Source organism: Lathamus discolor, chromosome 4 (assembly GCF_037157495.1).
Source record: "Lathamus discolor isolate bLatDis1 chromosome 4, bLatDis1.hap1, whole genome shotgun sequence".
Classification (NCBI taxonomy): Eukaryota; Metazoa; Chordata; class Aves; order Psittaciformes; family Psittacidae; genus Lathamus; species Lathamus discolor.
In genome coordinates this window covers 64741296-64769030 of record NC_088887.1, presented here as the reverse complement: position 1 = coordinate 64769030, position 27735 = coordinate 64741296, and the positions used below count along the sequence as shown (strand labels likewise).

The 27735-nt window shown below is 42.2% G+C and overlaps 1 protein-coding gene across 1 annotated transcript in view; it reads right to left on the bottom strand.

The window, feature by feature from the left end:
• The window catches only part of SH3RF3 (SH3 domain containing ring finger 3), a 254351-nt gene that overhangs the window by 17000 nt on the left and 209616 nt on the right, over positions 1-27735 (bottom strand). Inside the window, exons 6-8 of the mRNA XM_065677840.1 lie at positions 26992-27162; positions 23412-23662; positions 18530-18834 (exon numbers count right to left, since the gene is read on the bottom strand). Of these exons, the coding sequence (XP_065533912.1) occupies positions 18530-18834; positions 23412-23662; positions 26992-27162 (727 nt within the window). The remainder of the gene's footprint in view (positions 1-18529; positions 18835-23411; positions 23663-26991; positions 27163-27735) is intronic.

Genomic DNA, 27735 nt, shown 5'->3' with positions numbered 1-27735 from the left:
GGGAATGTCTGGAAAAGTGAATACAGTCTGAGCTTAAAAACTCATGAAGGACTAGATGAAAATTAAAGTCTCAGATATGTAAATGTTGAAATATTTTGCTTCACAGTAATTGGGGATGATTTTTCCCCTCATTAATAACCCCACTTGAAGATAATAACTAGCTCTTCTTTCAGCTTCAGAGATGAGATGAGCACAGAGATGAGATGCAGCTACTTTGCTGATGACTGAGTGATAACGGAGTCCCCTGTCTGCAAAGTAATAATCATGCCATAATCCAAATATCAATTCCAATTATATGTACTGGCTATATTAATACATATCTTATTCCTTTTTTTTTTTTTTTTTTACACAACCCTAATAAACAGAAAACTCTGTTTTAGTTTTACTCATCTGCAATTCCTAATACTTAATTTCCTACCTATCTAGGCTCATTAAATAGATGAGGAAACCTTACAACAGCTGTCTCTAGCCATTGAAATGAGGTAGTTTCTCATGCAACACCAGTTATATCAACAGATAAGAGAGCCAGAGGGAGAAAAAAGGTTTCATTTGAAAATGAAGAGAGACAAAACTGTTTAAATGCTGCACTGAGCCCTAGAGAACAAACGTGGAACTCATCTGTCAGTCAGTACCCCCAAATCACCACTTTTACTGCTTGTTTAGCTTGGTCAGTACTGGTTTCAGTACATTTAAGTTCATGTCTGGAGAGCAGTACGTTTTTATTCTGATTCTAACTTGGCTCCCACTGACTGATGCGTGCATTGAAGGAGTAGGTGGTATTCTGGATCACATCTCTTAGGAAAAAATCTATCTGGGTTTTAAAAATCTGTAACATTACTTGACTTGAGATTTTGGTAATTATTCATAAAGCACAAAAAAACAAACCAGCATCATCTCAAAGCAAAGCTTTAGGTCTGGGATGTCTTTGGATATGTATTTATAGTTTGCCACTATTTCTCATGAGGCGTAGATGACATACTAAACAAGACAACAGTAATTACTTACTACACAATTACTTCTGATTTTAGGGAAAAACTAGCTTTGTATCACATATTGTATGGAAATACTTTCCAAAGATTTAGTTTTTAATGGAGACAACTGCTTCTAGCCAGAAGTCTGTTATTATAATCTCAGTATAAAATTTACATGACAAGGAAAAGAAAGGATTTTAGGATCATAATATCATTAGCTTTTAAATCCCAGTGACAGTAACATGCATGTGTACGTGCACAAATATATTAGACTTATGGTCATTAATTTGAAGATAACTAGCATTAAAGTCATGAGAAAATAAGTAAAATATCTTGCAGCTAGACCTGATTGGGAATTTTAGATGTTTTTAAAACAAAACTGAGAAGAAATAGTGTTCAGGTCCCAGTACAGAAAAGTACATAGGCACTTCATCATGTGCTTTTGTTGAACTGGGGTGGAAGCAAGGATCTAGAGACTACTAAAAGAGATAAAGAGGGAATCTAAAAATATATTTGACTATTCAATTTAGAAGGAATAGCAGATCTTTCAAATACTGGAACAAAGTTAAAGGCTAGCTCAAAGGGGGAAAAAGAAGAGGAAGACGAGTCTTAGCTATCATTTAGCTTCCTGGAGGCTGCTGAATTTGTAACAGGCAAAAGGTAAAAGGAACACTAACACGATTAACAGTGAATGAATGACTGATTATCTGCTACACTGATACTGTCTTTTTTCTGTGTCTGATGGAGGAAGAAGCTGATGGATGGATAGTTTTGTATTTCATTGCTTTCCTAGTGTGGTATGTAGGGAATAGGTGATGGTTATGCAAAGGATGGAAAGTTGTTAAGATATGCAAATTACTCCATGCCCCAGTAACAGTTTTCAGTGATATTTTTTAGTGGGAACAGCTGAAACAGAGCACCAGGGAATTGAAAACTACTGCTGTGATGAAGTAATTCAAAATTGTGTACTGATAAAGTGAAATGCAAGGACAACATCAAAGAACATGATGAAACTATGGTTCTTATGAAGCCTGTGGCAACATTTCCACTACTTCGAAGCAGCCACTGTCTCTAGAACTAAGCTTAGATAGAGGTGTTTTAGTCCTGATTTTAGCCTATCTCTTTCTTTGAAGTATGAGCAACCTCTCTGGGGACACAAATGAAGGGAGTAGGCATGATATGCTTGCGCATAGTTGACATTTCAGCTCCCTTCTTCACTCGGAAATCCACTGGATATTTAATTATCCTACAACAAGTAAGGGAACTTCAGCACAAAGCATTGAGATCTCTTCTTCTCTGCTCCAATTTTCTGACCCCTACACAGCCCATACAGAGAGGTGTAAAGCATAAAGACATGCCCTGTGGAATGAGAACCCTTCTCATTTCAGGAGAAAACTCAGTAAAGGAGTTTCATGCGAGCGCTTCAACTGTGGGATGCACAAGCATGAATAAGAGTTCCTGCTCAATTGTATAAGAAATCCTCATCCTTTATTTCTGGAAGGAAACCTTGACACCCTGCAGAGCTGTGAATCATAAGTGGAAGCAGGTAACCTACTCAGAGAGGGAAAAAGATCCAAGCCACCCTTCCCTTACCAGTATCTTCTTCTGGCTTAGTGCCATGGTTTCAGCTGGGATGGAGTTAATTTTCTTCCTAGTAGCTGGTACAGTTCTGTGTTTTGGATTTGTGATGAGCATAATGTTGATAACACACTGATGTTTTTAGTTGTTGCTACATAATGTTTATACTAAGTCAAGGACTCTTCAGATTCCCATACTGCCCCGCCAGCAAGCAGGCTGGGGGCACAAGACGTTGGAAGGAGACACAGCCAAGACAGCTGACCCCAACTGGCTGAAGGGATGGATATTCCATATGGCATTATGCTCAGTATGCGAATCCTATGGGCAAAGTTAGCTAGGGCCACTGCTTGGGAATTGGCTGGGCACCGGTTGGCAGGTGGTTAGCACTTGCACTGTTCATCACTTGTTTTGTATATTCTAATTCTATTACTATCATTAATATTTTTCCCCCTTCCTTTTCTAGCCTATTGAACTGTTTTTATTTCAACCCATGAATTTTCCCTTTCTTTTTTTTTTTTGATTCTCTCCCCCATCACCCTGGGCAGGGGCGAGTGAGCAAATGGCTGTGTGGTGTTTAGCTGCCTGCTGGGTTAAACCGTGACACTCAGACATCAGTTCTGCTTGTCAGATTTTGTGACTCCCACTTTCTAGGCACTTAATTCTACCTTCACCTTAAATAGCAATTATGAATTCCAGTAGAAAGCAAGAGCCTTAAATGTAAATAAACCTCCATACTCAGCAAAAGTTAATGTTCATTGTGAAATTGGCCAAAAAATGAATGCAGAAGGTGTTCTAGGAATACAAATCCAAAGTATTCCCATGCTACTATTGAACTGACTATTTTCACACAGAGAAGGAGTCACTCCTAAAATCTCATGCTCAGCAATGTGAAAAAGGCAAAAGAGAAGACTGGGAATTGTTAGGAAAGGTCTAGTGAAAGAGGTAAAAAACATCTGCAGAAAACACTGCTGTGGGAAGCTCTACTGTCCTGAATGCTGTGTACTCTTCTGGCCACTGCAGCTGGAATACGATGTTGCACAACTACACACAGCACAGAGAAGGGCAGAGAGGTCCCTGAAAGGTATGGAACAACTGTACATTGGAGGTGCCCACTTGGCAAGCAGACAACTGACAGGGAATATGATAGTAGTCTACAAACTCCCTACCTGGACAGAGAAAGTATCTTGGGAACAGATAAATTATTTTCCACAATACAGGAATTAGGGGGAAACTAATGAGATTATCAGGCATACCGTCAAAACTAAAAAATAGGAAGCACTTTTTCTCACAACACATAATTAAATGGAGACTTACTGCACACAATATCATGGAAGCCAAAAGTATGAACTGGTTCAAAGTGGATTAGACAAATTAATGGAGAACAGCTATAACAAGGGCTATTGAACTAATGGTATGGATCCAACCTCTGCTTCAGGAAGTCCCAACATGTAAATGAAGTGGCAGTTACAGCATACACAGGATGACTCCATCTTGCTACAAAGAGATCATAAAACCAGTGAGAATTATTGCTATGATAAAAAAAAATTAGCTATTTGCAAGAGCATAGGAAATAGGACAAAGCCAGGAATGAGCCTTCCCCTGTGCCCTCCCAGCTTTGGGAAATCAGCTGTTCAGAGATTTCCTCAGCTGCAGAGGTCTGAGAGAGGGCAAAAGGCAGCCGGCAGGATGCAGTGTCAGCCAAGGAAGAGGCACAAAAGGTTGGGAACTGCAACCCCAGAGCACTTCCACAGCTATGCAACTGCCGTTTGGATTCCTCAGCTCCCATCTCTGTTGTGCAAAACATCATAGACCAAAGGCTGCAGTGCTTACTCTGCATCAACGAGCCACAACAGTACAGGTGATAGAGTTGGCAGGGGTCTGTTACTTCCCAGAGCCCCACCTGCTTCCTAACCTGGCACTGCACTGCTTTTGTCTGTACCAAGGACATCCTTGGAGCTACCATGGAGGTCTCCTACAGAAGATTACACTGTGTCTGAAAGACCTAGCCTAAACTAAAGCCCAGCAAATGTTAAACCTTTGTTTTAATATAAAACAAGTATGTCTAGATGATTTAGGCGACTCTGGTAAACTAACTGTACTTTCCAGAGAATATAAGCAAAACAGCTGGATGGAGTATGAGCACCCTTCTGAAACTTTAGGTTCATTTACTCAAACTAGAGTAGAATCTGTCACATCTTCACTGACAGCACAGGATTCTGAAACGAGAAAAAGATGTATAAATACATAGACAAACTGCTTAGAATTAGTCTTTCTAAATAAGATTTAAACTGACTGGTTAGTCAGCTCCTTGTCTTTCATAAGGAAGTGAAAAAGATTTATTGGTCCTGGGGAGCACTGGGAGCAACACTCACATTTTGCAGAAAGCCAAGCCAAATTCACTTACTGAACATGTGAATGCAAGAGAATCAATGACAGACATCAGGATGTGCTTTGACATACTCTGTTCTTACACATAGTTATCTCTGGCTCTCCCCATTCATAAGGGATGGATTTTATTTCAGAAACAAACAGTTAAATGGCTTGGTCTTGCTTGGTAATCTTATTAAATGGCAGGCAAGTGAGACTTGTATTTTTATGGAAAACAGAACCATGTAGGTATAAGGCTTGGATTAGTGGAGGTCATCTTGTCCCTTGTTGCTGATCTATCTATTCCCGCTTGGTTGATATTGTTCCAGCAGCTGTGCCACCTCAGGCTGTAATTTCAGCGCTTCCAAAAAACTAAATGGTATTTGGCTGGTCTGCACTCAGAGAGAAGATTGCTTGTGGAAAATTTAGACATCACAGGAGGTATATTCTTCTCTCAAAATCAGTTCCCCATGGAAGAGAAAAAGGGTTCCTTGTGGACGATGAAAAATTGCCAGGATTTGCGTTTACTAGACACTGGAATACATTACAGTGAAATAATTCCTACAAACAATTCATCAGCTTGTAAAAGATGCATTTAGCTAGAGACAGAGGAGTCAGCTGAGACTGACAGAACGTGTCACATCCACATGGACTGGGGCCAAGAGGTGGCGAAAGCAGAAACTCCTCTTGCTCAGGCAACAGATATCTGAAAATCATCTGGGCTTCGCACTGCTGCTGGGGCAGTCGGGACTGGGGGAGTGATGGGAATGAGAGGGGCCCTGATGGTTCTCAGGTGGTCTGGTATTTTAGAAGCAAGTCCTTGGCACCTTCAAAGCCGCAAGCATGAGAATTTTGCTCTCTGAAGGCAGCCCTCCAGTTTTGGCAGCTCCTGAGCATCAAATCAGAGCACCCAGAATAGGATTCCTAATGTATTTCATGCATTAAAAAACCCAGGTCTTGCTCCTGTTACTTCCTGCCCTTATGACAGAGTGTCTCAAACAAGGCAAGTGATACTTTATTAGCATCAAAAAGATAAATGCCAATGTGCTTTAGCTGGTAGTTTTTCTGGGAATAAGGGTAAGCTAAACCTCTCAGCATCCATGGGAGTGCAGGGAGTCCCAAGTGCTCTGTATCCATGGGCATTGCAGGCCTCACGGCACCCAGCAGCACCACACAGCGACAGAGCTGGTGTCTGGTGCACTCTGAATTGGGATGTGATCAATTACTACAGTGCATAAGCTTTGCAGGCAAAGCAGTAGAGGTTTCTGCAACCTCTCATCAGCTGTGCTAAAGGCATTTTCAGTCCTACATTTCCAAGCAATGCCCTGTGAATTACTCTGGGATATACAGAAGTGGCTGAAGTCCTTTTCTTTTATAGGAACCAATTGATCATGTCTGCTCTCTAAGAAATGTAGAAAGAATCTCAGAGTTGTTTTAAAGGATTGCAAAGTAAGTGGCTGCCAGTGTCAGAGGAATATAAACAACAATTTCTTTGATAAAGTGACCAAGGTACTGTTGCTTTGAAAATGTCACAACACTTATGTGGCAATAACTAGTAAGCTTTGTAATAGCAAAAGGCTCTTTTCAGCAGAAATTGGATTTCATCTTTTTTCCTTGTTTAGTCTTTTTGTTACTTAAAAAATAAAAATGGAGCTATCAAAGACCATTTGCTAAAAAGCCTCCCAATACCTTTATACTAAAAGGTCAGGTCTTTAGGAAGCATGAAATGCCCCTTTTTTAGATTAAAGAGCTGAGCAAGAAGGATCATACATGAAAAATAGAGCTAACCAAAGGGAACAACTAGGGTATAAGTAGGGAAGGGGAGTCAGTAACATGGCTTTTTTCCATTTGTACTAAGCCTGGTTTTACATTGCAATCCTCTCCTTCCATTCTACCTTCCCTTCCTTTGTCTGTTTTATCCACTTATTTTTCACCTGCAGGTATGACCATACAATGAAATGCAATTGAGTTGCACTGATTTAACTAATTACTACTTGTCAAGTGTGCCACCTAAGCCAGTATTCCTTATTTCCTCATCCTACCCCAACTGTGAGACAAAACATGTTAGCTCGAATGTCAGGTTTATGCTGATTTGTCCAAGGACAAATATACAAGGACAAACTTTATATCAAAAATGTCCAAGATGTCCAATGACATGCTTTATATCAAAATTGGTAGTAGTATAGTTTTAGTGGTGCAGGCAGTGAGCAGCATCTCACATGGGTTACACACATAGTCATATCTGTAATCTCAAGACCTCTCTGGACACGGATTTATTCCTTGTCTGGAGCATGCATTTTATTGTCATAATAGCAGTGACATCTGGTTGGTGTTTGCACATGCAACTATTGCAGAAATAGTTAGCAGTGACAACACATGTACAGTGTATTCCTCTTTACTCTGCCAGATAGTTGACTGATGCAGAAGAGACCAGTATGACCTGAAACAAAAGGTGGATCCTGCCAACTAACAGCAAGAAATGGTCTATTTTAACAAACAGGTTCGGAATGCCCATGTGAAGATGTTGGTCACATACACCTCACATCTGAAAACAGCAGAAACTTTATAAAGTTAAAACCATTACTGCATCGGAGCAGAAATTACAGCTTTGTCATAATAGTCCATCTCCAAGCCTGCCTACCATATATGAAGATGAAAAACCCTTTACACAAGTCAGATAACAGTGCAAGAAGATTTTGCCTTGACAGCAGTGGTTGATTGACTGATGGTCTGTACAGACTGACAGCCTTTCTTATTTTCTTTTTAGCAAAACAGTGTAGGTAAACATTGACTTAGAATTCTCTCATCTTCGATTTGATCATGGCTGATTGGAACGTCTCTGCCTATAAAGATAACAGAATTAGTAGTCCATTTGTTAAGCAATCATGACTTCTATTCAAGCTCCTGTACTGTGATTACTTTGCGGTATCTGACAATCTTCCCACAACAGAGCAGGCAATATGATGAATGTCTTGCAGAAATTTGTTCTTTCAACTTCTTCCTACTAGAAGAGCAGTGTGCGTTTGAGGGGTCCCTTCCAGTCTTGCACTATCCCTCTTTTTCTATCAGCAGCAGACGTGCAAGAACTCAAACTGCAGATAACCAGATGCTACCAGCTGCTTTGCAGGATTTTCCAGTTAATGACTTTCTGCCAAACCAAGAGGACATTTCAGGTAGATGCCGACAGGGCTTGTCTCAGTGCCAGTGATAGTCAATCTTTTCATTAATTACTTGGTAGGTGAGCTAGAGAGGGCACTTTTAAAATCTGCAGTGGGCACTGAGCTGATGCAGTCTACAAGTAGGTGAAAGTTGCACTGATTTTAGCTGGGATAGAGTTAAATAGCTTTGTTGTAGCTTGTACGGTGCTCTGTTTTGGATTTGTGAGCACACAACAGTAATAGCACATCCCATTTTAGTTATTGCTGAGCAGTGCTTGCACAGCATCAAGGCCTGTGTTGTTTTTCATGCTACCCCTTCAGTGAGTAGTCTGGGGGTGCACAAGAAGTTCAGAAGGGACACATTCAGGACAACTGACCCCAGCTGACCAGAGGGATATACCAGACCACATGACATCATGCTCAGCAACAAAGGGTGGGGAAAGAAGGAGAAAGGGGGGACATTCAGCCTGATGGCATTTGTCTTCTCAAGTAACTGTTACATGTGGTGGAGCTCTGTTGTCCTGGAAATTGCTGAACACCTGCCTGCTGATGGGAAATGGTGAATGAAATGCTTTACTTGTGAAAAGGTCTTTATTTTAATCTATGAGTTTTCTCATTTTACCCTTCTGATTCTCTCCCCCTTCCAACTGTGTCAGGGAGTGAGTGAATGGCTGTGTGAGGCTAAGATGCCTGCCAGGGTTAACCTACGACAAAATGATAAACAGGGTAAGAATTCTGAATAATTTTCATAAAATGGTCAAATGATCCCAAATCACCATGGTGAAATCTGCAGAGACAAGCATGACTTGCTACAGTTAGGAAGGAGAAATCAAATGCAGAGATGCAGAATGAGGAGTGACCGCCCAACAAGCAGCTGTGCAGAAAGGGATGCAGAAAATACAGTGGACCACAAACTGGTTGTGAGTCAAGATGCTGCTGTGAAAAAGCTGAAATTTATCTGGAAACATATTAACAAACATTTAATATATAAACCATGGAAAGTGCTTATTCCTTTGTAATTGGCACTAACAAGGTCTCAGCAAAACTTCAGTCTGGGCCACTGCTCTTTAAGACACCAGCAAGTTGAGGGCTGCCCAGAGGAGAGCTGAAAGTGTAGTCAGAGGCCTAGATAGTATTAACTGTGAAGAAAGGCTAAGAACTGGGCTTTAAAAAGTCGGAAAATCAGTTCTCTCTTTCAAGTCATGATCAAAGCCTAGCTTATGCATTTCCCTTGCCACAGCAGGCACCACCGTGTTGATAGGATCTGGCTGCCCAAACCTCCCCCTTTTTTTGTCTCAAAACTTAAATTATGAAGGGAATAGACATCTCTGAAGTCATCCAAAATAGGAGCTAGTTCCATTTTGAAATATTTCGATTCTGAGCTGACCATGAATTGGGACTAAAACTACAGTACAGGAAATCAACTTTACTGCAAAATAAGTTGGCCATGGGCTCACATTAAATTATGACTTCTCTCCCTATGGCATCTGGTGACGAAGCCCAATGCCAGTCTGCTGTTAGCATGCTGAATGCAGTGAGCTGTTGACTGAAGATTTAGCTTCTGTAGTCTTAACTTACAGAAACATATCAGCGACTATGAACCAAACAAACTATATGCAAAAAAAGCAAAGCAACAGGTTGAGTTCTGCCTTTATAATGAACTGTCTTCTAAAAGGTTGACTGCTTGACACCCTTTATTAATTCATTACAGGCCACCTGCAGATGCAGTGTCTGAAAAACAACTTTTGCATGATGTACTTTCTGAATTCCTGAGACTGATGTGCTCTCCAGAGGGCATAATAAGAGCACTTTCTTTTTTCAGTCATTCGGAGACCATCATTGACTCCATGTCTTGACTTGGTCTGAAGGGAATTACTAGATGCTTGAGACATTCAGTCAAACAAATAACAACCCAGACTGATTATAAAGTGGCTTTACCGTTTGGCAAGAGAAAAGCTGAGGGCTTGTGAATCTTTCTGCTGTTACTGCAAAATGAAATATAAACAAAAATATACAAAATAAGATAAATATCCCTTTGCTATAACTTGGTTATGCCTTCGAGTTACATGATAAAAACAGGAACATGCCACAGATATCTGTTGTCTCTTCTAACAGCTTGTTCCTACGGTACTGATGTTTGTCAGAAACTGCAATTTCATTTAGTTTATGTAATTCTTCCAACAGAGCTTACTGAAGTACTTTTGTGTTGATGCTAGAGATTTTAACCCATTTATTATGAATAACTATAGAGAAAAGCAAGGAAAAATACCAGTACCTGTGTGACCGAAAAAAGAAACATAGCCATGGAAAAGTTGATTATATCCAATTTTCACAGGAAAGTTTAAACTTTGTCTCCATAAAACAACTGCATTATCACTTGAGATGCCTGTGTCTCAGTGAAAAATCTCTGTTGCTACTTGGTGGCTTAACACTTACTGGTTTGTGAATGCATAGTTGGAAAACCACTGGGGAAAGCAAATGAGTCCTGGACACATGGGAGGCCATGATGCAACCAACTCTCACATGTTTTAAGTTGTTTCATTGTTTTTAAGATATCCAGCTTCTTACTGTGTTTTTCCACCGGAATGGTTTTGTGTCTTCATTCCTGGGAGTGGTAGGGCAGTGGAAGCCCCACTGTGTGTTACTGCTCCAAAGCAGAAAGAGGACAGGGACAGGCACTACATTTGGACTATTTGTTTTTTTAACCTGTGCATGGGAATTTGGAGCTTGATGTTATGAGGGAATGAGGGATCAAACCATGTTCTTCAGGAACAGGGCAGGGATAGGGCAGAAGCTGTGATGGGATGCTCAGCTGCTGAGTTGTGCAGTCTGGGATGGGGACTGGCCCCTGTGATCCCTCAACAGCTGGAATGTGTCAATGTTTCCCATTGATACCACAAGAATGGTTACATTTCACCCGCCTAATCCAAAGAGGCGCTTGCCATCCCTCCCACAGCCTAGTCTCATCCAGTCTCCTGGTCCCATCCAGCCATCTGGTCTTGCATGATTCCTTCTGCAGGCAGGGGAATGCCATGGGAACACTAGTGTCGGGATGCTCACATACAGACATGCACAGGCACTCGTGCACACACACGCCTCCAGCCTTCTGCTTCCATCACTCCCTTGCATGCTCTTTCTTTTGTCAGTTCTACTTTCCTACCCAAGCAGCACTGAAGATTTAGCGAAAGCCCATGGGTCCTCTGTTATAAAATTAGGTCTCTACAGGTGTCAGAACGCTGTGCCTTGGCATCCAAATAGCTTCATCTCAGTTAGTAGATAAACTGAATTTCGTCTTGAAGCTAAAGCACTCCCCATCTTCTCTTCCCCTGGATCTGCTTCCCCTTATGACCACAGAATGCAGCATAGAACTACTCGAAACAGATTAGAGAAAACCACTGCGGACACTTGAGAAATCCTGTGACAGCACTATGAAGCAGATAAGCAGAGGCGGGGGGAGAGTAGAGAGAAGAGGAATAGCTTTCGGAGACTGCTTGGCAGCAAAGTCAATGCTTGAAATATCTGTGGGGAGTTTGAAAGCATTTCCTAACATCAAAAAATGCAAAGAAGAAAAAGAAATTTTGATCAATGACTTATTGCCCTTGATCTAAGCAAAAGAATCCTAGCCAGTTAGAAATAACAGAAATCTGTTTTATTGTAAAGCTGAAGTTTTCTGTGTTTTGACAGCTGGGGCTCATGCTTTTGGCTGGCTTATTTGCCAGCCTTAAAATATTCATCAGCAAGTTGCCAGGTTTTTGTCCTTTCAAATTAAACTCTAACGATGAAGGAGAAGGTGCTGGTGAGATTTTAAGCACGATTTTCTCTTCCCTAAAACAGACCTTTGTGGCCTGAATTCGCATGACCAGAAAAAGAGATTTCTATTCCCTGTCCAAGTTTCTGGTGAATCACTTGCTGGTCACAGAGCCAAGATTCACTTTCTGGAGCATGGGAAGCGGTGGTTCATTTGTGATGAAGACAGCCCTGTCGCCTTTGTTGAGAGGAAATGGATTAACAGTATGTATTCTGTGCACAAGTCTGGAGAGAGCTGAACTAAAGTATTCCAGATTGAAGCATCCTTACTGAAGAACAAACTGGAACACATATTAAACTGAAAAGTCAAATCTGACTTTGAAAATGATCGACAAAATGTTGGTGTTGGTGGCTCCAGGATCAACTCAGATGTCTGACAAAGTAACCAAGCAAATTAGTGGCACAGAACTTTATCTTTTTGATGCAAACCTTTACGTTACTGTTCTGATGTTACTTTATCTTAATGCTTCTATATTTTGATACGCTTATTCTAAGAATTCAAACCATGCTCTTCTGCTGTTGTGCAATTTATTCATTGTTATGTCATGTGCTGCTTTCATTTAGTCATTTAGTTTTTATCATTGCATTTCATTTCATACCTGTACAACTTAGGGGGCTTTCTTAGACGAATTGGTTATAAAGTGAAAAACATTAAATCACTTAATATCTGCTAGGAAGACTGAACTCATCTTCCAAAAAATTCAGGGTCAGTCATATTGACTTTGTATCTGAAAAATCTACTTTCATCAACTCTGTCCTTAGCTTCCTTTACTTGTCCCAGACTGACCACAATTTTTGTCATGTCATTTTATGCCTATAAAGTCCTTGTAAGTGCTCAACATTTCACTTTTCAGACTGATCATCCATTTCCTGGATAAGGAATTAAATTTCTTTAGTGGATATGAAGTGGTGACAAACTCTTTTTACTCAGGGACAAGTTAATATGAGAAGTTACAATGCAGAGACTAGCACTTCGTAACTGAAAACTGGAGGTGCACTACTGTGTAGCATCAGGTCCTTCAGGCAGTTTCAGTTTTACCACTGATAGCTTAAACAGACACCTGTAATGTAAACTAAGGTCAAAAAGCATCTCAGAGTTTACATAGTCAAATTTTCAAAGGGCTTTTGACCTAGTCTCCAATCCTATATAAAAGCCAGGGTGGGCGACTAAATATGCAGGCATCTGGTATGCACTGAAAGATGTGGCCTGATGGGACTGGACACTGGGCTGCAAATTAGGGGAAGGCAGAGGAAGGCACTGGCAGGAAGGGGAAGCAGTGAAGAGGAAAGTGCCTCTGGTCATGTCTATGCTGGCACATAAAGCAAGGCCTGGATTTAGATATCAAACCCTGGTCCACATTCATTAACCACTGTGAATTTGGCATATATCAACTAGCACTTTCCCAGGATAACTTATGGGCATGATTTAGGCCACACCACATACCAGGACTATTCCCAGTGAGCAGTCTGGATTCAGGCATTCTATTTTGAGTGGATAATAAAGTTTAAGAATAAGGTGTGGATGCAAGTCATGCAGGGACACTTGCAGGGCCAGAAAACAGGCCTTGGCTTGTTCTATTTTGTAATGTATTACTTACACCAGGATTATGCCAAACATACTGTATCATTTGTGGAATGCAGTTATTCTGAGCAGAAGGACCGATATTTGACAGTGAGTGACACTGGTGAGAACAAACAGATGTTTACAGATCTAGTCTTCACATGCAAAACTGTTGGTGCATGTTCAAAGTTTTTTTCTGAAGATGCATCTCTTGTCATCTTAACATCAGTAAACAATGGTTCAATGTGTTTTCCCATTTATTGTGACTTGCTTATCCAGATCCTCCATATATTCCGGGACACAGTCACTGAATTTAAAGTTGCAAACAGATTTGTTGTCTCAGCACACTTGTAAGAAACATTTAATTTTATATTGCCAATTCTCAGATATTTCTACATAGTCTGGCTGGGTAAAACAGTAAGGAATTGGTGTAACTCAGTGCTGAATTAATGGCTTGCTCACTAATGCAAGCTCTTATGTTCCTCTTTAGCAGTTATTGGGCCAGACATTTTGGAAGAGTTTAATCAAAATCCTCATCAAAAGCCAAATGAGTGGATTTTAAAGAAAGTTTAATTACAGTGGTCAAGCCACCCTGCATGATTTGCTTGATTTGATTAACGTAATGAAGAGCACATTTAATGAGAAATGCATTAATTAATTCAAACAAGTGGTTTTATCAGAGGTATTAAGCATCATCCCAGATTACATACAGCAGAAGCTATTATAGCAAAAATTGACTGAGGTCAAAGCAGTAGTCATGCCATAATTACAAGCACTCAGATGTAATCAACCAGTTGAACATGGGCAGTGTTCATCATGACTGAAAAAGCACGGTCCCCGTTTAAAAGACCCCAAACCACAGGGTTTTGCTTTCATTCCACAGCTGGGATCTCCATCCCTTTCTTTCAGATGTTCAGAAGATTTGGGATTTAATTCTCTTGAGTTTCAGATGCAGGTATTATTAGCAAACAATAAAGCAAGAACTCAAAGGACCCCTGATACTAACCCACCACACACCCTTAAAGAAAACGCAGTATTCCCCATTTGCTTTGCTTTACCTCCCTCCTGTCTCTGTGATGTCTATGGGACACTCCTAACCTGGAACAGAAAGACGTTGGGGGAGAAATATTATTTTCCTTCTGGGAAGGAAACCTCCTTCTTGGAAAAGAAAAATTGGCCTCACACATAAAATATTTGAGAAAAAGAAGAAAGAATCTCCTTTTCACCTTGCTTTCTTTAAGTGCTGTCTTTAGATAGATTTCAGCCCCTATATCCTAACTTTCCTTTTCCAGGACCCCTCCCCACAGGTTTTACACAGCGCTCTTCACCTCCACCCTCTCCACTGGCATGCCTCCTCCAGTGCCCCCTGTTCTATCTCTTAGCAGCTGTTAAATCTTTTCTCTCTTCTGCACTGCCCTGACCACTGTTACCTCTTTGGCTTCTGCCATGCTCCCTTGCCTTTATTCAGCCTATGACTTGTTATTTCTGCAGTGTCTGTGCTACCTCTGTGTGAGCTGCCTTTCCTGCTACTTTGTACTGCATTTTATAGCAGTGAAACAGCTTTGATTTCCAAGTGCTCTACTTCTAAGCCTCTCTGCTGCCTGAGCACTTTTCAAGCACTGTTGCACAGTGGACTAGCTATTGCTCATCTTCCAGCAGCTACCACCAGCAGCTGGCAAAGGAGAAAAGCTTTGAAACTGCTCCCTAAGTGGACAGGAGGCTTTCAAGGAGCTGAGAGGTGGAGCACAAGCCCAGTTGCAGATAGGATCCTCTGGGATTAGGTGCATACTGACAAGTGAAGTCCGGCTTGGAGGCCATATTTTACCTCCTGATTAAGTCAGCAGGAGTATGACAGTAAGACACTAATATTATGGTGCCTAGATGAATGTAAGTGCCAAGATCCACCTGCAGGATTGGAAGCCTGGATGAAGACCTTTACGAAATAAGCTGAAGCAAAAAACTTAAAAAAATAGGCCTAAGGATTTATTTGCTATATTAATAGAAGATGAGAAAGAAAACCATTCCTGCTGAGCAGAAAACCATCACCCTTAGGATTATTTCTGCCACTTGCCTTTAAACCACAAGGAAATGAGTAAAAATTGGAACCAGAGTCTCTTTATTTTAGAGAAATCTGACTGCTGCACACTACCAGCATACTGTAATATACTGGACCCCTCAATACTGGCATATAAATGTATGCACAGAGGAAAGCACTGACAGTGACAACCTCACCAGTATACTCAGCAATTCTATCTTGGAATAAGCAACCCAAATACCATATACTGACTCACTAGACAAGCTGCCCCTTGATGTCACATTTGCTATCCTTGACTAGAATCTAGGTAGGAAATCACAAAACATAAATTGGTAGAAGATTATATCTTAAAATACATTTTCCCACTACCTCCCAGCCCAGCCTTCAAGCAGCCAATGAACCTTGCTAAACTTATCATCTGAAGCAAATTTCCCAAGGACCGATGTATCTGACTATAACAAGAGCAATAAATGCAAAAATTGCAATTTAGCTCCATAGCCCTCAAAAGAAATGTCTTCAGCATGAGATCCTCAGCATGTCCCTCCCCAAATGCAAACTACTTCTTCCTGCATACCATGTGCCCTCTGTACCATAGTGAACTCACACTGACAATTAATGTGTGAGAGAAAAATGTGGTCAATAACAAGAGAATGTTTCCCAAAACAGCCATTCTGTCTCTGATCATTCAGCCTTCATCCTCAAGGGAATTCTACAAAAGAAACTAGAAAGATTAAACTGGGATGAAAATTAGTAATTGGATGGGACACCAAAAATGGTTGATTCCAAGGAGAATGCTAATTTCACGACACATTGCAAATTACCTCAATACGACTTGCTAATCTCAGTTTCTCAGGAGATAATTACCTGGGCATTTCTTCTATCCTGTGCTCAGTAGAGCTGAAGACCTTATTACCACTCCTCTTAGTAACATCCCCTCTGTTCCTTTCATCTCAAAGTACCTGACTGATTAATATAATGAAACTGAACTCAGATAAATTGCTTCTGATCTTTGCTTATCTGGCTGTTTGCTAGTTACATCCCTGCTTCTGTTTTGCGCTCCTCAGACCTGTCTGTTTTTTCCTATCAAGTGTACTGATAACAGATATTGCCTCTCTCCATAGCTATTCTTCCTGAGTGTTATGACTATTCCCTATTTACCAAAAAATCTGCCCAACCAGCCTCCAGTTTGGAAATCTCAAGAGTGGTTCCAGATATCGCTCCAGTTCTGACTCACAGATTCCTTTTTGACTAGTTATATGGCTTTTAGTCCAGCATTATCCAAGCACTCAACTGTTTCAAAGAAATATTTGGGTTTATGCAAAGAATTGGAATGCAACTTAACTGGCCAAGCATCAGTCACTACTAAAAGGAAAGGAAGCATCGTTAACTCAGATCTTTCTAAAATGAAAATGAAATATGACATGCAGAAGATTCAGAAATACATTGTTCAACACAGGGCTGTTATGTACCACCCCATCCAGTCAGAGATGAAAATTTTTATTGTCAGTTCTCTCTGATACTTCCCAGGTACTGAAGTGGTCTTTGGCAACCCTCATTGCAATGATGTAGTATATTATTTGCTTCTCCCTTTCATCCATGGAGCTCAAAACCACCATAACTTTACCTCCCTGCATCCATATTCAGTAACTTAAAGCTGTAACAGCTTGGAAAAGGCTAACCAGTATCTTAGTAAGGGACTTGATGTAATTTTGCCTAGGAAATTTCAGTGTGTAGCCCCATATAAATTAAAATATAGAATAGAATACCTATAGAATAACATACGGTTTAGGAAGTATTAAATATGCCATCACGCAAAGCTCTCGGGTAACACGCAGATTAAATACATTCTGCCAAATGCCATACACTTCCTTGGGCTTGCAGAAGCAGCAGGTATTGTTCTGTTCGCACAGCATGCAGTTCTTGATGGGCACTTGGAAGTCATTCTTTGTAAACAAGTACCTAAATTTTACATCCAGGGCAGAAGCTGTGTACCCTTCTTTCACCAAAAGGTACTCAGAGAAAATTCAAGGCAGGATTAATGAAAGGATTTTAAAACTTGTATTCCTCATCTTATGAAACAGGAGCTATCTGTAACCCTGACAGCACGTGAGACCTGCAACCTCAGCATTACAAAGTAAATGTTCACCCCGTATGTGCCTGTCACTATGGAAAAGCATGGGGAATGTATGGAAAGGATTATTCTGCAGGTTCAAAGGAAAAGCAGGCCCCCACATCTCTTTCTCCTACTTAGATACAAACCAGGATCTTGCTTCCAGCAGAAGGTTTGTATCAATGAGCTCTGCTAAGCAGTATGGAGATAATCTTCACCATTGACAATGGGAACTGCTAACACAATGTAAACGCTTGACAAAAGCAAAGTATTTTCCGGGAACCTGAAAGGCTGGACACTTAAAGCAGCTCACCATGCTGGCTTTCCTCAGCAAGGTGCATAAGGGACAGGCACTCAGCTATTGGTCGCTTTGCAGGCTCCTAAGAGCTTGAACCTACAGTGTGTCATACCTATGTCAAGCCATATTTAACTCTGTTCTCCCCATTTGGTTGTGCCACTGCAATGAAGGTTTCTGCAAGAAACTGAGATGCTTCTGGTGCAGTAAAATAGCTCCTGACACTCATGAGCCAGTGTTTTACTCTGCCTGTGGCACCCGCCCTGGGGCTCCTACTACCATCAGCTTCTCCCATGTAGTGAGGCAGATGGTATCTGACTTGGCCATCTAGTTTTGATGACCAAGAGCCCATTATCATATCTTTCTGCACCACTGTAAATGCGGAGATCTGGGTGCCAACTGTTGGAAGAAACACACAAATTCAGTCCATTAGTGGCTCAACCTTGTTTCCCACTGTGAGTGGGTACTGTGACAGCAGCATTGGAGATGGTGAGGGAGAAGGATGAAATGTGAAAATAATGTTAAATGAGGATGCCCAAGCTGGCAGCTGATGAAAACCAGCTTCCGTGCTCTTGGATAGCTGCAGGGTACCTCCTCAACAGCCCATGGCAGGGAAAGGTGATGGAAGCGCAGGGCACAGCCCTTACCTTCTCATTCTTCCTCTCCTCAGCCTTGCTGGCGGGGCCAGGGGTTCCAGGGCAACCCAGGGGCCCGCTGCCTGCCTCACCATTGAGGTGAGCTGCGCTGACATTGGGTGGGGTGATGGCGGCAGCGGCGGAGGTGAGGGGGATGAGGGGCCGGGCCCCTGGGGCGGGTGGCTGGTGGCCGTGCTGTGGGGAGACGGCAGGGTGCGGCCGGATGGATGCTGCTGGCAGGCGGGAGGGCGAGCTGGGCGTCCGCAGGGGCGAGACTGTGGCAGTGGGTCGCTCCGGGGCTGGCGCCGGGGGATGAGCTGCAGAGGGAGGACAGAGCATGGTTAAGTCCCCCATAGAATCATAGGATCAGCTAGGTTGAAAAGACCTTTAAGAACATGAAGTCCAACTGTGTTACCCCAGGACTGCCAAGTCCATGTCACTAAAGGCATTGTCTCTACACTTTTTTGAACACTTCCAGTGCCTGATAACCTTTCAGTGAAGACATTTTTCCTAATATCCAATCTAAACTTCCCCTGGTGCACCTTGAGGCCGTTACCTTTTGTCCTATGACTTGTTACCTGGGAGAAGAGACCAACACCCACCTCACTACAACCTCCTTTCTGGTAGCTGTAGAGAGCGATAAGATCCCCCCTGCACTGTTTCTTCTCCAGGTTAAAGACCACCAGTTCCCTCAGCCCTTCCTCATCACACTTGTGCTCCAGACTTTTCATCAGCCTTGCTACCCTTCTCTGGACCCACTCCTGCACCTCAATGTCTTTCTTGTAATGAGAGGCCCAGAACTAAACACAGAATTCAATCACTGCCCTGGCCCTGCTGGCCACACTGTTTCTGATACAGCCCAGGATACCACTGGCCTTCTTGGCTGCCTGGGCACAAGCCGGCTCATGTTCAGCTCTGTCAATCAGCACGCCCAGGTCCTTTTCTGCCAAGCAGCTTTCCAGCCACTCTTCCCCAAGCCTGGAGCATTGTGTGGGGTTGCTATGGCACAAATGCAGGACCTGGCACTTTGCCTTGTTGAACCTCATACCACTGGCCGCAGCCCGTCGATCCAGCCTGTCCGGATCCCTCTGCAGAGCCTTCCTATCCTCCAGCAGATCAACACTACCAGCCAACTTGCACTGCTATGCACTGCCAGACCTGGACCTTCAGTGGCTGTCACTGCCACAAGGTTCCTGGGCCTGATGGAGAGCTTAGCTCGTACCCCTGCCGCAGCATATCTTATTCTTCAAGTATTTTTTTAGCTAAATCCTAGAAATCCCCCTCTGGCTGCGAAAAGCATGTCTGCAGTCACCAAAATAGCTTGCCCTCCATGATGTGACTGTGTAACATCTCCACCACCCCTGCCCACACCTGGCAACAAGTAAAAGCCTACTGTGTTTTTAAAAATACCTTATATCTTGTTCCAGGTGAGCTATTTTCTGAACCTCCAGGACCCCCATCTAACATGATAGGTTTTGGAACAATGCAAGATGGGACCTAAAGGGTTAGCCCTGATGATCCAAGCCTTTCCAGACAGCAATTACAAAGGAAGGTCTCTTGTTTCAACCCTAACAAAAAGATCAACAGCACATCACTGCGCTGCAGAAGATAAATTAAGCAGAAACCCACTGCAGGATTTCTGAGATCAGCCTTGTCTCTGCCAGTAAAGCCCCCATGGGACCACACAGCGCCTTTTACTCTTGCTGAGGAAACCCTGCCTACAAGCCCTAGGAACAAGGAACTAGCACTTGTCTGTTTAACGGTGACCACAACACATTGCTGAGGTCAGCTCTCTAGAGGTTTGGGAGCTTGTTGTATGCCTCATCTTGCAAAAAGTGTGACAAAGCTTCATGTCCATTTCCACAATGACAATGTCTTTGAGTTCCAGGTTGTTTGATTGCTCAGGTGTAACCTACATGCTGCCACACTTCAAGTAAATACAGATCAAAAGCCAAGTCCACACTCAGACATTCCCTCACTTAAATGATTCAGTAGTAGGGCTGGCTGGAAAATGCCCATTTTACAAATGATTTTAAGATTTTATAATCTGGTTTAGTTCTGTCTCAGTGCAAAATCTGAACCTTGGAACATTTTACTGAGCACAACCTACTCACTGACACTACAGTAATCTCTATTCTGGTCAAGGCATTCACCTGGGATGTTAAAACATAGAATCCAGTCACTGTGCTTCTCTTTATAGAGAACAGCTCTGGACAGCTGTCTATTCCCTTTGCAACCTGAGCCAGGACAGCACCAATGGCTGAAGTCTGGCTGAACTACATCCATTCCTGACAAAAACCTTTGAGTAAAACGACTCATTTATTTGACAAAGAAGAATTTTTCTGGAAAATTTCTGACCCACTCTGATCTGTGGTTTTCTTACAAATTCACCCAAAGGATGCATTTTTATGCAAAACCAGCTGGAGTTCACTCAACCTGTAACTAAACAAGGATAGAACAACTTAAACCACTACTTTCCATTTCTACGGTTAACAGCAGCACCCATTACCACGGACTGAAATGATAAGGAGTGCCATTAATCATACTCACTGCACCAGCTGAGCACTCCTGCCAGGAGGAAATTTCAACCCCCAGCCTTATGCCTTATTATCTGAGGTAATATGGAACATGATGGGCCAGTGATCATCATATTAGCCCCTCAAAAGCTTACACGATTCTTCCTCACAGTAACTCCTTGACTCTATAACATCTCTTTTTATTAAAATTGCTCATAGCAAATCAACCAAACTATCATTAACCAGTCTTGAATTTGATGTGATTTTACTGTGTAGCACAAGGAAGAGCCTAGAAGTTGTTCTTACAGACGTCTTCAAGATTATTCTTAGTATTAGCTACCATTTCTCCCTCCCTGGCTTACCAAAAACATATACTGGAATGTGTAATTCCTTCCCAGAGAGCCAGACAAGGCACCACTGGTAATCTTGAAGTGATTCCTTTCTTCTGATTTTCCTATTTGTAACCTGTGTGATGAGCAACCACTGTTGCCAGAAATCTTATTTTCCAGGATGGCTAAGCTTGCAGCATCAAGGTTTTGAACTGCTGGTTGTAGGGAGCGACGGCTATTCTAAGTTTAGAGGAAAAGCACAATCATGGAATTTTACCGCATGTACCTGGATGCAGAACACTGATTTGATAATCTGACTCCTTTCATAAAGGACTTGGTGTTTCCAGACACAAAGGAAACAGAAAACATTAGAAACAGTAAAATAAATGGCCTGAGATAAATCAGCTCTGAGTAGAGCTCTCTCATTTTATTCTGTAATATCATCTGCTTGCTGTTACAATGTATGCCTTTGCTCTGGGTTCTCTGCTTCTGGACTGTGCTGCATCAAACATGCTATTAATTAGCAATGCTCACTGAAGGCTATTTTTGTTCTACACCACTCATATTTCATTTTGGGTGTATTCCTATATTAGTGGCCTTGTGCAAAATTGATTTGTTACTCATGTATATTGCAAGCCAACAAAATCATGATTTGAATACTGTGCCAGCTTGCCTCTCTTGGAAAGCTTTCCAAAAGTAAGCATGCATTGTCCTGCCCTGCAGGACTAAAGAGACCTCTGAGGGGCTCTGGTCCACAGGATACTGGTGATGACATCCATTATGGATGATAATAATACTGATAATAATGAAAAATTTCCTTTAGTTACCCTGGCAAAAATTTATTTAATTAAAGCAATCTTATAAAACTTCTGGAAGGGCAGGAGAACTCCCTGCTTAGGAGGTTTTGGAGCAGCTCCATGGTCCCTGGATCACTCTGCCTGCCAAGTCCTTGGCACTTTAAGACGTCAGAGTGACCTGGAGGAGCAATCTAAAATCAGGGAAGCTGCTGGAAGTGTAACACAGCAGCACCATGGAAGGAAGGTGTGGGGCATGGCAAGTGCATGGAGTGAAATGATCTGTCACTTCAGTTGACACCTCAGGTGTCTGTTGAGCAGAGGAGTCTGCACCATCCAAGATTCAGGTTCACATGTATTTGATCACGTTTCCTTGCTTTTGGTCTGGACTGCCTAGGAAGTGAGATTAGATGGTCGCAATGGTGCCTTCTGGTTTTAAAAGTTTTGAATCCATGACTTACACTGCAGTGTATTTCTCATTTGTGCCTGCTCTGTTTTAAATCTACGACCTCAGTTTTCAGCAAGTCACAGTCCTTACTGATCTGCCTTTGTAAACACAATTGCTCACATCCCTATAAAATATCATAAACAAAATGGTTTAAATTTTGCTATAAAGTTCCACTGCAGGATTTACTTTTACTTTATTCAACAACAGAGCTTAACATCAGTGAAAAAGGAATAAATTGTACTCTAGAAAACTGTGCTGTACATCAGAAAGGGAACCGAGAAAGAGCAGAGGCCCCCTGGTGTGAGAAAATCTTATTCTTATTTCAAAAAGGTGGAAGTATTTTTCAGATCTTTTGCTTTATCGCTAACACTGGGTCCCATTCTGCTTAATAAATACCTTTCATCACTGAAGCCCAGAGAAATGCTTCCTAATTTTAAGTCTTGAATTACTTGCCCTGCAATAAGGGCAATATTTTTCCACCAGCCAGCCAATCGGACTCAGAACTGTTAATCTCCTCAGTATGGAGGGTGCTTGCCTCCACTCAGATAAATTGTATAAATATTTGTAAACATTATAATCTATTTCAGCTGTAGCAACAGAACAATCTGATAAACACAACGTGGTTCCCAGAGATCAATAGAAACCCATAAATATTACAAGCAAATAAAACATACTTTATTCCACATTGACTGAGCTGTGACTAAAACGAGAAAGAAAACGTCAGGGACGGGCAGACTTGAAAGGCTTGCGCTCAAGGGGTACGACATCAATCCTGCCAACACAGGGCAAGAGGCACTGTGCACATACCCATCTGCATGGCGTTGCGGGTCTGGCTGGCTGGCTGCTGAGCTGAATACCTCAAGCAGTTATTCAGCTGTGGAGAAGCCGCCTGTAGCTGGGGATGTGTCTGAGGCGCAGTGATAGGAACAACCGGTCTGACAGCCGTGGCAGCATTGGTGTGACCAGCCCCAATGGGGTGGATGGCTCCTGGGGCTCCTTTTGTTGCTGGAGCTCCCCCAGCTCCGCTGTTCCTGGGCTGCCCAGCTCCCACTGGCACCCTGCATGGAGACAAGGCACAGCATAAGTGTGCTGCAGAGACACAGATGCCCAGCCACAATGCTGATAAGCATCCTCAGTTATGTAGGGGTTCAACATGACACCCTCTCAGGTGTTAAAGCAAACTGAGACACAGATATAAATTTATCTTTATAGGACACAGTTGTAAGCATACTGGAAGACATTTTTAGCCCCTTATCCTATGGGAAGATGTGCAGGGTAAAAATGGAAAAGATAATTTTTCTCATCACATTTTTTCTTAAGCTACATTGCTGTCTGCACAGTTTCTAGTGAAACCACAAATCTAAGTTCAGAAGAAACGGATATGTCCAAAATGCTCTTTCATGTGCCAGAGGCTATTTTACAAGCAGTAATGGAGTGATAATTAAAACAGATGCAGACACCTTTTCTTAAGACCAAACCTGCATACAACCCCACAGAGAGAAAAGAAGATGGATAACACCAAATCTGTGTGTGGCTGTTGAAGAGGACTGAAAAGCAGCAGACTTGGAAGGGCTTGTCTTGACCAAACACTTACCCTATTGATATAACCATGTCCAGTTTAAAGGTGCTAAGGAAATGCAAAAGGGAAGGGAATGCAGCTGATCTTACCGAAATGGAAATCCAAATGATAATCAACCCCTCTTTCACTGCTCACTTAAACTGTATGCATAGTTTGTATTTCATCTGGGTGGCTGGGAAGACTTCCTATGCAATGAGTTCAGCCTAGAGCAGGTCTTGGTCCTCTTACCACTGAGCTAGAAACTCTTTGACCAGGGCAGAAGGATGCTGGGGAAGACAGAAGGATACCAGTGGGCAACCTCAGTTGTTGCCCAGCAGCTCTTTCTCTGAGTTTCTCACTCAGGTTCCTGAATAATTTCTTTCCCCAGCAGTAGATGCCATGAAACAGAGGGATCATTTGGTGCTGTTCTGCCCTCCTGGGCTGCTCCATGTGCCAAAATCCAACTCCAGGAAAGGACAGCAGAGGCGATATGATACAGAACAAAGTGTGGTGGAGAAAATGGAAATGAGACAGTGTTAGCAAGAGAGGAGAGCATAAAAGAAAAGGTAGAAGACCAACCTGTGGGGTGTGGGATTGTGTGAATTTCCATGGCCCCAAAATTGTTGTGTGGGAATACAGAGAGGAGAAGAGCAGAAAGAAGGAATATGCTGAACAATCTGGTCTCATTTAGAGGACATGAAACACAGAAGAAGTAACCCTAAGAAAAGAGTGGAAGGGAAAGAGCCAAAAGACTGAAATTCTGATGGAAAGAGACCAAAACAAAGGTATGGTCCAAAAGAGAAAAAGATAATCATCCTCTCTATGCAATCCCTTCTCCCCTCAAAATCACAGAAGGAAAACCAACACTGTGGTGTCATTGACTAGACAATCGCATGGTACAAGGTTTGCCTGGATTATGTTTTGCTAAATGAATCTTTTCTTTTTTTTTTTCCATAATTTTTTTGATCAGCCTCCAGGTAGGAAAATGCTGGGAATCCCACCAGATGGAAATCTTGACTGTCTGTCATCTGCTGTGAAGAGCTGGCAGGGTAGCAGCAAGGTTTAGCTGGAGCTGACTTGGCCATCTGCACTAAGTTGAGTTTGCCAGAAAAGCACACCTAATAGTCCACTGGGCGTTGTGTTCTGGCAAACATGCACACCGACAGGTAGAGAAACTGGCAAACATGCACACTGACAGGTAGAGAAACAATCTGTGGCTTCCACGGAGCTGGACAGATGTTGGATGTGGCAATTTTTCTCTGCTGCCTTGTGCCTCTCTGTCCATCTAAAGGATTTTGTCCTTTCTCCACCACACTCTGTTCACACACGTGTTTTGGCAGCTTATAAATCTAGTTCTGTGTTATTAGATTCATAGGCAACTTCTTCTCCTTGGGTTTTGTGTGGAGTGGCAGAAAACCAGGTATGAATCTAATCCTCTGCTTTGTTGTCAAAGGGGAACAAAGAAATTCGAAAATGCAGCAAATAGGAGATTTTGTTGCTATCAGATTTTCCTTGCTGCTCTCACTGACAGTGATTTACACAGGAGCTTAATTAGCTCACAGGATCATAAATATAATCATAAAGCTGCTTTCTGGTGTTGTGGAAAGCACTTTTGCCCTTTAGCACTTCTCTGTCTTGTTCTAGCTGCGACATGCTGCATTTAATAAACTCTTGCTGATTCAGATCACCAACCCTTCAGCACAAACTTCTTTACTAATTAAGGGCTGAAGAGGCAAGGAGTGAAGGCAGCCAAGGGGCTCTATAAAGTCAGGTAAATACATTTAAGTGATGAACAGTGAAGAACCCATGAATTAATGTGTTGGGTTTGTTTTCTCTTTTAAATGAGAGGCAACATTAGGGGTGTCAGCTGGCTTAGTTATCATCTTCTAATCTGCTCTTAACTTTTGGTCTTGCTCATTCCACACATTACAGACTTGACATAAACTGAAAATGGAACAAACCTGGATCAATTTTTCAAGATCAACACTGTCTGAGTTGTGGGGCACCTTTCCCTGGAAAAGATGGCGGAGACTGGGTGCATGTGGGAGGAGGGACTGAGAGCATATGCGGAGTGAGTTCGGTTTGCAAACCCACGGTTGCTCTAAAACAGATACGGGCACACACATGGCAACATTCAGCTGCAAGGAGCATGTAGGGCAAAACAGTCTGTGACATACTGATGAACTTTATCCTCAGCTTGCAGACTATTTCAGAGTGGGCTGTATATCAGAAATAACCTTTGATTTGGTGTTGTACAATACCCAACTCTGACAAATGGCATTCCTCCCCACACATGCTATTCTTTCCTTTTCTCATCTTCTGCAACTGAGACAGTTAGCTAAAATCAGACAAGTTACTGAACTCTCCTACCATTTCTGAATTTTAACAGCTCAAACATTAATCCAGATCTAAACAATTCAAGATCTTTGATTTGAGAAAAACAAAACCTACATGAGGAGCTATTGAAAAGCAAGACACAAGGATTTCTTATTTTGTTTATCCCTGTTACATGCCCATGAGCTTTATAACAATAAAAAAATCATTGGCCAAAAGATTCTCTACAATAGCAAAACCTGTGCTTATCAGACTGTGTAAAGTCAGAGGTTGTAAACGTCATAATCCACCACGGCTGGTGAAGTCTTCTGAGAACATGGATAATCCCAATGCTAGAAGAAGTAAGTTTCATTACCCAAGGCTGCAATGCCAGCAGAAAATTTCTGGATGGGGAATGCAATTTAAAAGCAGAGCTACATTGTTTTCAGCAACCTCCGGATGCAGAATCCTTCTCAGCTCAGATCAGGCATAAACACCTTGGCCAGTGGTTCTCACCTTGACACAGGTGTCACATAGTTGCCTGGGAAGACACCGGACATTCCGCTCCTCAGAGACGTCCCCTTGAACCAGCCATCCTGGCACTTCTCAATGACCCGGTACATCTCACCTTTGCGGAGCTCCAGCTCGTCGTTCTTCTGAGGCTTGTAGGCGTACAGGGCTAGGTAGCTGTGGGGAGAGGTCACACAAGAAGAAAGCACACAGCTGATGACACTGCCTGTCCCAGTTCGACTGCAGCCCCACAGAGCAGAAAGTCAGTAGAGACACTGCTCAGAAATGGTGGTTAAAAAGAAACATCATTACAGCATACCAATCAAGTAACAGCAGATACAAGATCAACTGGATGCTAAGACAATAAGGGAATAACTAATCAGACTAAAGGGAAGGAGTAATTTAAAAATTCATAGGACAACTCACTCAGGGCACAACCAAAGCAGAACACTGCCATAAAGCAGCACTGAAAGACTTAGCAGGCATTTCAGAAGGATAAGGCAATTACAGACACAGTCAGGTTAACCAGGACTTGAGTAGGAAGGCTTTGCAGAGCCTAACATTTGGATAAAGTATATATTCATATGCTTCAGGGTGGGAGCCACTTCTACTGTGGATTTCCAGAAGAAACTTTTCTTGTGGGTAAGCTACTTCAAAAACATTTAAGGCAGCATTTCTTGCAGCTTTCTTGATGCTGTTTATGCTGGGCAGTTTTAGAAACAACACACCAACTTGTTCTGATATAGTATA